Here is an 11,137-nt window from a genome sequence, read left to right on the forward strand (position 1 = left end):
CCAGTATGGCTAGGTACCAAAAAGGCTCTTCTGATCCACAAGAAAAAATACATAATTCACAGTTTATGTCTTCCTGCATAAATGTGCATAACATATCCAAAGATTAATGACAGATTTTAGCACAAAGATGATCACATTTCTAAAAACATCCTTGGATTTATTTAAATATACATATATAGTTTGCTTTACGAAACAAACGGAAACATAAATATGTAACAGGTCATTGCTTTGTTAGGAAATGTCCAACATATTCAAGAAAAACATTTAACTCCTTAAATAAATCTTTCACAATTTGATAAACTGATTTTATAATACCATTGGAAGCCAAACATTTTGAAAATCAAATCTCAAAACACGAATATGGACAGAATTCAACATTCACTTGACATGATATCCCTGATTGCCAGATTTATTCAGCGTACAGGTTAAACAATGAAACTCAAACAGCCGCCTTCTGCTCCAGTTTAACCCTTGCCCCTCCCCTTATGGCGGTGCAGCAGTCAGCAGACTCCAGTGAAGGTCACTGCATGATCCCACAGTATGGAACAGGAATGATTTATAAATAAACTGCCTGTGTGACACACCCAAGCCACAACCGGGGACTTATTTTATTACGTAACAACCCGAGATAGTGTTTCCGATTAACCGGAATAAATTGTTTAATTTTAATCACCATTTTCTATTTATTACAACTTAAATTCTGGGCCATATCTTTGAAATAAAAAGTGACTCTGATGAAGTCTCACAGCTAAAAATAAGCTCTGACATTTATTGTCACAAAAAGGCAGTCTGATTTGATACAGAAATCGATCAATCAGGGGCAAATTCCAAGCAAATGTAAGATTTAGAGTTAGATTTAGAGTGCGATGTTGGGGTAAAGACACACGATGGTACATGTGAACACCGACACACACTGTGACATTATCGTAAAAGCCGCCGGGGTCAAAGTTCAAGTGGAAAGCTCCTGTAAGAGGAGACTGCTTCAAAAAGAATTTCACACGAGGCTTTCCAACTCGAGTTAGATGATCTTCACTGTGTATCAGTATACCAGGCAACAAACCACTGTGCTGCATTTAGACAACGAGGATGACTTCCTGCCATATTTCCATCTCGATTGGTCTGGATATTCATCGTCCCCAGAAGATTTTCTTTACTATCTCTTTTTTTTTAAACATACACAAGAGGTAAAGGTAAATTAGAATCATAAAAACATGTTACTTGAAGAATATCTATTTCACAAAAAAGTATTCCTTTTTTTTTTTTGGGCTGCAGTAGAGCTCAGATATAACACCCCCCTGTCCCCACGTGAAGGACCCAGGTTCGTATCTGGCCTGGGACCATTTACCGTGTGCCATCCCCTCTGTCTCCTTTCAACACTGTCACTTCCCTCTAGTAGCCAGATGGTTACAGATTGAGGCGATAATGCCTCCGTTAAAGAAATTATGTTTATTTATTTTTTGTCAGAAGAAGTACGGGAAAAAAATATGCTTCATGAAACTTGGTACATCTGAATCACAGGCCCGAATGAGTCTTCACTTTCTTTAACGTTGCAGCCTCTCTGGTCATTCAGGCATCTTAAATGATTAAGTGTTAACTTTTGGATGGACAATGGACCCCCTAGCACATGATTAGCTATCCCAGTGAGACACAGTGACAGCTGAATAACCATTATAGAGTGTTGATTTGAAGACTTTGTCAACTCAAAGACAACCTGACTCAGCATTGGAAGGCCGAGCGATGACCAGTGTTAAGACTTGAGCCTTAACAGAGATCAAACATGGGTCCAGTGGTGGCTTAACTGTTTAGATGTTGGACAAACCCTGTGTGTGTGTCCGAAAGTCTACGTGAGATAGCAGGAGACACACAAGAGAGAGTTATCTATAAGTAGAGTGTAAGAGTGGTGTCACTTGTAAGCCTTGTGTCTAAATTAAGGATTACCTTCAACCTTAGAAAGTGCACACGCTCCCTACTGCCGCGTTAGCACCAGTGAGGGGAGTGTGTTGCATTTACACGCCAAAAAGTCCTCACACATGACCCAGGAGAATGCATTGAAATGACTTCTGCTGGCTCTTTACAAAGGATTTTTATCACAGATCTTATCCAAGTTTTGTCTGGTCAGCTGCACACCAATTGAACATATTGACATCAGTGTAAACAGAACCTCTATATAACATCATGTGTTGTTACATTTGGATCTCTGCAATAGTGCAAACAGGCAAAAGTTCCCTGAACTCTTGTTTTCAAATAGAAAAGATCCAAGACATCACATGACTTGCACCTCGCAGTTGACCCTGTTTGAAGTGGGGCAGATGAGTCCAAGAGGCCTTGTTTGGTTAAAACGTGCCTGGTGTTTATCACGCAAACTTTGAGGGTCAATAGGCTCCCTAAATAATTGTTCTTTTTGGATAGTTGGGCTTTTCCAAATGTGTACAACTGCTGGGATCACATTTCACATGTATATGTATATGAAGAACACGCACAGTGGCAGGTCGAAATGATGGCGTTGTCATAATAACCTTCACACAGAACACAAATATTCTACAGCAAAGGTAAAGCGGGGAAAAAGCGTACATTCTCTTCAGAATAGGTTTCATGAAGGAATATAAGGGATGCATAAACATCAATCAGAGGCTCTTTTGAACCGTGACATTAGCAAAGATACCATATTATACATACATATAATATACACCATACTCATTTAATACTGTATAACTGTTAACCACAGGAAACTCAATCTCTATATTTTACGCTAAACAATAATTTATCTATGTCTAAAGTCCTTAAAGCCTTCTTGTTAGTTGTCAATTTTTTGTGAATCTTTTAATTTCAGACTGATTACTTTCTATGGCTTACTCTAAACTGTTCTATTTGCCAGATTGCCAGTGAACTATCTCTCTTTCTTCCCATAATGCCTCTCCCCTCCCTCTCCCAGCACTGCTTTCGTTTGGTTTCATCCCCTGAAATAACCTCCCGCTTCCCTGCAGTGCAGATTAATCATTTACGGGACCGGCGAAACATTGCATTTGTACATGCGTACTTTCGTTGGCTGGAAGATGAAGAGCACCCCTCTTTTCAGATGCAGTGAAGTCACCTTCAGCAAGGAGCTGAGTGGAGCTGACAAGCTGGCAGGAAAAAGCGCCTGCTAATGATGCTTTCTCTATGTGAGCCACCTCTGAGCCAGCTGGACTCAGAACAAGGTCACCAGCTCGGCTTTTGGTCTGAATCACAGAAATCTAAGTAGGCATTAGTTAAAATATTGAATCGGTCTCAGGCTGTTTGTTTGTTGCAACAACAGTAAATGATTCACAAGAATTTAGAGAGCAACAGCACACCATTTGTACATGTCGATGCCTGGTTGAGAAATAATTGAGTGGACCTGCTGTAAGCAATTTTAAAATAATCATTTGGAATGGAGATGTGCAAATCTGTCTTCACAAATGGATTACAGCAGCCCTTATCTGTGTGTAAAATAAACATATATATATTAGCTTAAACACAAATGTTGACTAGATTAAAAGGTTCATAGAATATAACATAAACACTAGAATATAAAACGTAAGAATTGATCAACCTAACTTCAATGCAGATTTCCTCTCATGCTTAGGTAATAATACATTTCAACTTCAATTAACTCCGAAAAATGAACTGGTATAATAAACACATATTCCCAGATTTGACAGCCTTGTAACATTTGTTTATTTGGTAGCAAACTCTTCCTCAACAACATTCAAACGAAGCATTATCTCCACAGTATTGCATAACAAGATATTTGCTTAAAACTGACATGATTTTTGATAGAAGTCTACTTATACATGACCAAAAAGTGACTGTATTAAGAAAATACACCCTAAGGATTTCAATAAACTAAGAAAATGATCACTTTCAAAAGAAAGACACTGTTGTGTATTATAACACGTTAATAGAAAAATCATGTTTAAAAGGCACATTGATAGAACAACAATGGGACAGTCGTACATGCACACAGTCCCAGGAGATAAAGGAAGCATCAACTATATCACAGTTAAGTGGCAAACACATTATAATACCTGATGTAACACCAGTATACAATATACATGTATTGCTGTCTTTATTGCTGTAGTAAAAGTGAACCATGTGCATTTATTCTCATACATTGTTGGGGAGTACTTAAGCAGCATAAGGACAGTATAATAAAGTCTCCATTTACATTAGTCAAACACTTGCATTAAGTAGACCTTTTTAAAGAGGTGCAATTTGCATAATCACAGATACTGCCACGGAAAAAAGGAAAACGTCTTATGAAATGCTTCTGTATTTTTATGGCAATTTTCAAAGTTGCCTCAAAGATGATTTAATCACTGTCTAGTTCAAAGGAATCCTCTAAGACAAATCCCATTACATAAATCATTTATGTGTGGAAAATGTTCAGGTTAAAACACACAGATTAAATCAAGTTGTAAAACCATAACGATGAATATACGTTAACATATAACCTCTCTGGTTCCGCATCCACAACCAATACTGAACATGCCCTTGCCAATAATTTTCGAAACCTCGCCTTTTATACGAGTCCCCAACATTGGTGCACCAGCAGATCATCTCCATAGCCCGTGTCAAGATGGCGGTTGCTGCATTCCTCCCAGCGACACACCTCTCCCTTGTCCACCACCACGAACTTCCACTGCACGTGACTCTCCGCGGGCAGGCTGACCACCATGGCCCAATGCCCGTCCTTGGCTCTCTCAAGCGGGATGAATTCCTTCCAATTCCCCAACTCCTGCTGGTTCCCCGTGACAGCCACCGTCTGGTTTGGTGATTGCGTGATAAAATGGAGGCGGAAGGTCACGCTAACAGTCTGGGGCATGGGCTGGACCGCCACAACCTTCTTGTTATTTTCCGTGTTATCGTCAACAAGGGAGAGAGCGCTGGTTTGTTGGACGTCAGTAGAAGGTGGGATTTCTGTTGGATACACACAACTGGTGTCTGTTGCAGCCAAGCTGTTTATGCTTTCTTCAGTGGGAAGCTGGTTGGTTTGTGTAAGGTCTTGAGGAATGGATAAAGCAGAAAGATTCATCCAGGGAAGAGCTCGGTAGTTACCTTCCATGATCCATTCATTATGGTCCATGGTTGCCTCCATGATACTAATTTCAGTCTTTTCATAGTCCTCTTCTTCCTCCTTCTCTGCTTTTGCTTCCTCTTTCTTCTCAACACTTACTCCTGCCATCTTATCTTTAACGTCTACAACCTCTACAACTTTCACATCCAACTGTTTTTCAACAAAGCTAGTAACACTTATTGCAATCTCTGCCGCAAACTGATCTATAGCTCTGTGGTAACTGTCCTCGATCTCATGGCCAAACATGTCCTCGTTAACTGCTGATGATTCATAATCAGTCCAACTTGTTTGTGGACTGTGGGGTTGCTGGGTGTGATGTGAAGGGAAAGGTATGAACACCATTCCTGCCATATCGTCTTTAATGACGGATATGGCTGCATCATCAGCAAAGACGATGTTTTGAGCCTCCATCTGTCCGTCAGACTTTAGATAACAATCCATCATCGGAAGCACTGCATGTTCAAAAATCACGTCAAAGTCGTGCCCAGCATCAGGGCTGACCGCCATGCTTGAAATTCCACTCTCTTCACCAGCACTGCCAACCAATGATGGGTCATTATCCCTCACTTCAAATTGCTCGAAAGATGGCAAGCGAATTTGACAAATAGGAGGATTATTGTCCTCAGTCATGACGGGAGCAGCACCAGTGGTATCTTCAGGAACTCTTTGTAGGTCACTTTGCAGGTCTTGGGGGGAAAATAACATTTCAGGATGGGATGATTCCATAGGCGTTATTAGTGAAGTGTGAGTAGAATTTTCACAAGCAGGGGCATCAATGTCAGTTTTAACCGTTGCTTCGTCCAGAGTTACATTATTTTCCATGTCGTCACTTTGTTGGTCTTGGGAGGAAGACAACATGTCAGGACAAGACATATCTTCTGACATTAATAGTGCGGTGCAGCTAGCATCAGGGTCATCGACTCTTGTCTCTTCAGAAGTTCCATTTTCTTCCACATGGTCATCTCGATCTTCTTGGCAAAGGGGTTGCAGGTGAACAGACGATATTTCTTCAACAATTACAGAACCAGTTTCATTTTCAATTGTGTCCGGATCAGCAGCCTTGTGAAGAACTTCTGGGGTAGCAATGTTATCAGCATCACAAGCAACTACGTCAGGCTCATCAGAAACACTTGCCTCATCCAAAGCTTCATTCCTTATCATCTGAACATTTTCTTCGTCTTCGTAGCAAGACTGAACATGAGTTTCATACACTTGGTCGTTGCAATCTTCAGTCAACACCACAGCTGTACCGTTCTGGATGTTTTCAGGCTGATTTTCTGTCTCATGTGGCGACATGTGAGGACAAAGGATGGTAAAATCAGTGTCTTCGTCAAGAGATGACGCTGTTTTATCTTCTCTCTGTTGACAATCTGATGACAAGCCGATGAAATCTTCAGTGCCTGAGATTTGAGCGTTTGCATCAGTTGTCATACCTGACGGACTGTCATTGTGACTATCATCCTTTAAACACTCCTTCTCTGCCTCCTCACATCCATTTGTCTTTCCCTCATCCGGAGAGAAGTGAATATCAGCGGAATAACTATGACAATCAATAGTTTCTGGTTCCTCTTCAAACTCCTCATCTTTGTCATAACAAACACAAGGAACGGATACATCTTCCATGTGAATGACAGGCTCCTCAGAATCCTCCACGTCGTTTATGGTTTTATTATCTTGCAGACGGCCTTCATCCCTGTTTTCACTCATATGACTGGTTTGTTCGAAGCAAATCGGAATGCTGAAAGCACACAGAATGTTGTCCCCCTCTTCTCTGGTTTGCTTGTCAGAAACATCCTCATCTGTGGTCAGATCCTCATCCTCCTGGCATTCTGATTTCAACACCTAGACACATGAAGTGAAAGTTAATATCTTCAGGTCTAACTTTGCCAGACAGTAGATAAAAGTACACACAAGACAGACTAACTGCCGGTGGTTGATCTCCTGCTCTGTACGTATATTGATATACTGAAGTATAAGGAAAATGGATCTGTAGATGAGAGGCAAATATTCCAACTGGGTTAGTGTTCCAAATCCTAAGTTGTTCTGACAAATGGGAAATATACTTATTTGCTTTCTTGCCAAGCGTTGGATGAAAGTATAAATACTAGTTTCATACTTGAGCTCATCAAAGTATTGTATTGAACTGTGAGTTTGTTTGTGTTATTTGCTATTATGGCTGCTTACCTTCTCTTCCTCCTCATGGTTCTCATCATTAATAGTCTTGTGTGGGCAGCTCTCATTATCATGGGACTCTTCACACACATCCTGGTAGTCAACAGCATCCTCCAGCACCAATTCAGCCTCCGTGTGAGTACCACTTTGCTGGCTCTTATTGACCTCTTCTGCATACGCCTCTACTACTTGGTAAGAGTCCCACACAACTGCCTCTTCCTCTGCGTCATCTGAAGTTTGGTGCTTGCTGTCTGGTACTTGGATCTCACTCTTGAGAGGGGGGTATGGTGGAGATGTATTTTCAGCAGTAGCAGCACGACGGTGCCTGACTTTGAGGTCAGTCTGAATTAGACCAACACCCTCCTTCATGTCTGATAAGCCGTCATCATTCACACCTACAAAAGGATATAGGAGAAAAAATATACACTAAGAACTTTTATAACATATTTAACTTGATTTTGTAATAATTTCTAGGCTCTACTTGTTTTAATTTATGTCTGACTTTATTAAATAAATCAGAATAGACTACTTGAAAGTGGTGAACGCTAGATAGATGTTTTCAGTTGTAACCTTTGATAAGTGTCTCAACTGGTTAACAAAAAACTGTCTTGTTTTTCTTCACCTTTGTACCCTTTTATGAAATGAAAACACAGCAAACGATCTAATCACAGGGTAAGTAATCAATGCTATCAGCAACAACAGCTTATTTGACCTGCCCCAAATCTCTTTTGTGTACCCTTATTACTCAATTTTTGATTCTGCGATTTGTGTGTCTATAGATGATAAATTAGAATTAGGTAATGATCAAAGGTCATTCAGAAAAATGTCCAGTGTGATTAAATATATTAAAGCGTGTTTACTTTAGTTTAATAGATAACAATGCATTCAATATTTAGAGCTTATGACATTTTTGGGCTTTTTTAAAAACTAATATGGAAAGCATACAGTAGTTGCTCCAACAGCGGGATTGCTTACTGTAGCAATTTAATAAAAAGTACATTATTTCCTTTGTGGATTTTGAGGTGTAGAAGAATAAATTGCAAGGAAATACGTAAGCAAAGTAAAGGTAGCTCACATTTATAAAGAGTTGCATGTCATAATGTTATAAAAGGTAAAAGTAGCGACTGTAACCTTAGCAGAACTTCAATTGAGTAGAAAGTAGCGTGGAAATACCTTACAAAGTAGTCAATGTTTTCATCACTGCCAACATTTATAAACATTAATCTACTTTTGTAATTAAATATATCTGTTCATAATGGATATATAAACCTATGAAACTTTTACTGATGAAGTTGATAATAGCTATAATAGTAATGTTATGGTGACTTACAGTCTCATTCCTGTAACCTAACTCACAATATATTAATAGTAACCTGTGATGTACCCTTTCAAAATGTATGGTGCCCTTATTATATGATATTTCAAGATTCAAAGGTTTAATTGTCATATGCACAAAAACTACTGGTCATGTTTTGGCAATGCAAAGGCCCCTCCAACAATTCCTCATACATATACAGTATGTAAAAACAATACAAACACTGCAAATAAATAGAAATATAACACTGCAAGACATGTTGTAAGCATTCCTCAACACTATCCTCATTCTTATTATTCCGCTATGTGTGGATCTGTACCTGTTGACTCCACACAGCTGCGGTCTTCCCCCGGGCTCTGCTCCTGGATCACCGCTGCGTCTCTCTCCTCCCCGGGGCTTTTGCCATCACCGTCTGCGGCCGGGGCCTTCCTCCTCTTCCCCCTCACGGTCCGGTAGATGACGAACCCCGCCAGCATGGACACCATAGCTATCACAGCCAGAGCCACAGCGGGACCGTGCCGCCCGATCATGCAGAAGAGAGACGCCAGGTCCATGCGTCTCTCCACGCCCACGGTGTTACCGTTTTTCAGTGGCATTATGGCGATCTGTGGTGAGAATAACAGCCCGAGAGTGTGTGTATGTGCGTATGCAGGCCTGATTGATCGGCTGCGGGCTGTTGCTCTATCCTGTACGTTGTTCCAGTGTAGTGACCTCTCGTTGCTGCAGAGTTGCACACGGTGCAGGTGCGAGCTGCTGATTGGCTGGGTGAATCACGGGGATTCGGCATTCATTCATAAAACGGGAAAGGAGCTGTTTATGCAGCCTGTCACACAACCCCAGTGAGTGTATGCAGTGAAACCCCAGAGAGAAATTCTGATGACAAACCGTCTCTAAATAATGAATAGGATTTGCCCCTTCAAAGGATAGGTTATTTTTACACCTTCACTCAGGGGTTTGTGTTTGTGCACAGTTTATTATTTAAAATATGTTTTCATTTGTAATTGTATGTATTGACTTGGTTTGTCCATAGCCTATACATGTACTTTGCTCAAAATACAAACCTTATCTCTTTATAGGCAGTATAAGTGAAACAAACATAAATTATACATTAATAATGAATACAAATAATATTGATAATAATAATGACAATAAATAACTATACTCGAAATCAAATCAAATAAATACTTTTCTCTAGCCCCAATATCCAAGCTGAGATGTATGATAGAAACCTTTCATGAACCACACAGGAAAGATCCAGACATCAGCTGACTCACAGCTCTCCTAAGTGGAGAGATGGAGTAATAGCAGGAACGTTCCTGAACACTCTGGATCTCCTCCTGTTAGAATATAAAAACTGGGACAGTCCTATTCCAGAAACAGAAAGAAACACAGAAGAAGACGCACGACTACAACAGACCGAAAGTGCTCTGTCGGTTTTTTTATCAAATTGCATTTATATTTGCAAGAATTTTAGGAACATTTTGGTCCTTGTTTCTTTACTACTGATTGGAAATGTAAGACTTGCTGTTTAAGATTGATTGTGAATTGAACGGATAATCATATCAACACATAAAACATTAAGCTTTATTGCTCATATCTTATGCCAAGGGATAGAAGTCTGAAACTGAAATACCCGGACACTCAATCGTTTTTTTCAATTTCTTTGGGACATTGCAAAAATGTCCTCACCCCAGACAATGGCACAGATATATCAGGCTTGAACAAAGTCAAATAAGAAACAGTATCAGCTGATCAAGGTATATCAGTTATGCTAAACCTCTGTAATGAGTTGTGATTTATCCTGTGTTTCGGTTTAGCTGACATGTGATTGACAGTCCTCTTGATTGTCAGCAGCTGCTGCTCATTAACACAGATTGCTCTCAGCTGTGTAAGATCAGCTTTTAAAAGCCTGCCACAGCCATCGCTCTGCTTCTGTGCCTCACTTTGACACTGGCTTCCAGTGGGTGAACACCTTCAGTTCACCCTATCTCAGCATTCGGTACTAATGGCAGGCAACAACTTCATGAAGCATTTCTAGGGACTTCTTTTTAGCAGTAGTGGGAGGGGGGGCGACATTTTGTATGAATATCCACCGAAGGCCTGTACAGGTCCCGGATGATATTCATGCATTGTTCCTCGTTAACAGGATGGCCGGTAGAGATTTGGATTGTGACAGTTTTCCAGCAAAAGTCATTTACAAAATGGTTCATTTCTCAAGGCAGTGTGCACACAAAACCACAGGTTGGTTGAAGTGTAAAATAAGCAGTTATGATCTCTAGACCATGTCATTTCTGACATATAGGCTTGGGAGGAACTGTTAACAATTAAAAACAACTCCATACATTTCAAAAAAGCAAGTTTGGGAATTGAGGGGAACATTTTGCAAGGATATTGACCGACGGCCTGTATAGGTCCGGAATGATATTCCTGCATTGTTCCTCACAAATGCTAACAGGATGGCAGGTAGATGGTTGGATTGTGGCGGCAACGACATGGAGTTTAGTGAGGATGAAGAGAGAATGAGTGGGAAGAGGTCCAGAGATATGGGTCGAGAG

At 40.3% G+C, this 11,137-nt stretch overlaps 1 protein-coding gene across 1 annotated transcript; it reads right to left on the minus strand.

Moving 5' to 3' along the window:
- Positions 1–3,672: 3,672 nt before the first annotated feature.
- stbd1 (starch binding domain 1) lies at positions 3,673–9,278 on the minus strand. The gene is made up of 3 exons (XM_063890425.1): positions 8,902–9,278; positions 7,280–7,662; positions 3,673–6,937 (listed from the first exon to the last, which is right to left on the minus strand). The coding sequence occupies exons 1-3, from the start codon at positions 9,176–9,178 to the stop codon at positions 4,541–4,543; spliced, it is 3,057 nt and encodes a 1,018-aa protein (XP_063746495.1). The 5' UTR covers positions 9,179–9,278; the 3' UTR covers positions 3,673–4,540.
- Positions 9,279–11,137: the final 1,859 nt, after the last annotated feature.

The sequence above is a fragment of the Eleginops maclovinus genome, chromosome 8 (assembly GCF_036324505.1).
Source record: "Eleginops maclovinus isolate JMC-PN-2008 ecotype Puerto Natales chromosome 8, JC_Emac_rtc_rv5, whole genome shotgun sequence".
Classification (NCBI taxonomy): Eukaryota; Metazoa; Chordata; class Actinopteri; order Perciformes; family Eleginopidae; genus Eleginops; species Eleginops maclovinus.

Excerpts from the sequence above, each read along its gene's own strand:
- stbd1 (XM_063890425.1), bottom strand. The coding sequence starts at position 9,178 with ATGCCACTGAAAAACGGTAACACCGTGGGCGTGGAGAGACGCATGGAC. Across the intron at positions 7,663-8,901 it reads CAGCTGTGTGGAGTCAACAG|GTGTGAATGATGACGGCTTA; the intron begins GTACAGATCCAC and ends ATCCTTTTGTAG. Across the intron at positions 6,938-7,279 it reads ACCATGAGGAGGAAGAGAAG|GTGTTGAAATCAGAATGCCA; the intron begins GTAAGCAGCCAT and ends TCATGTGTCTAG.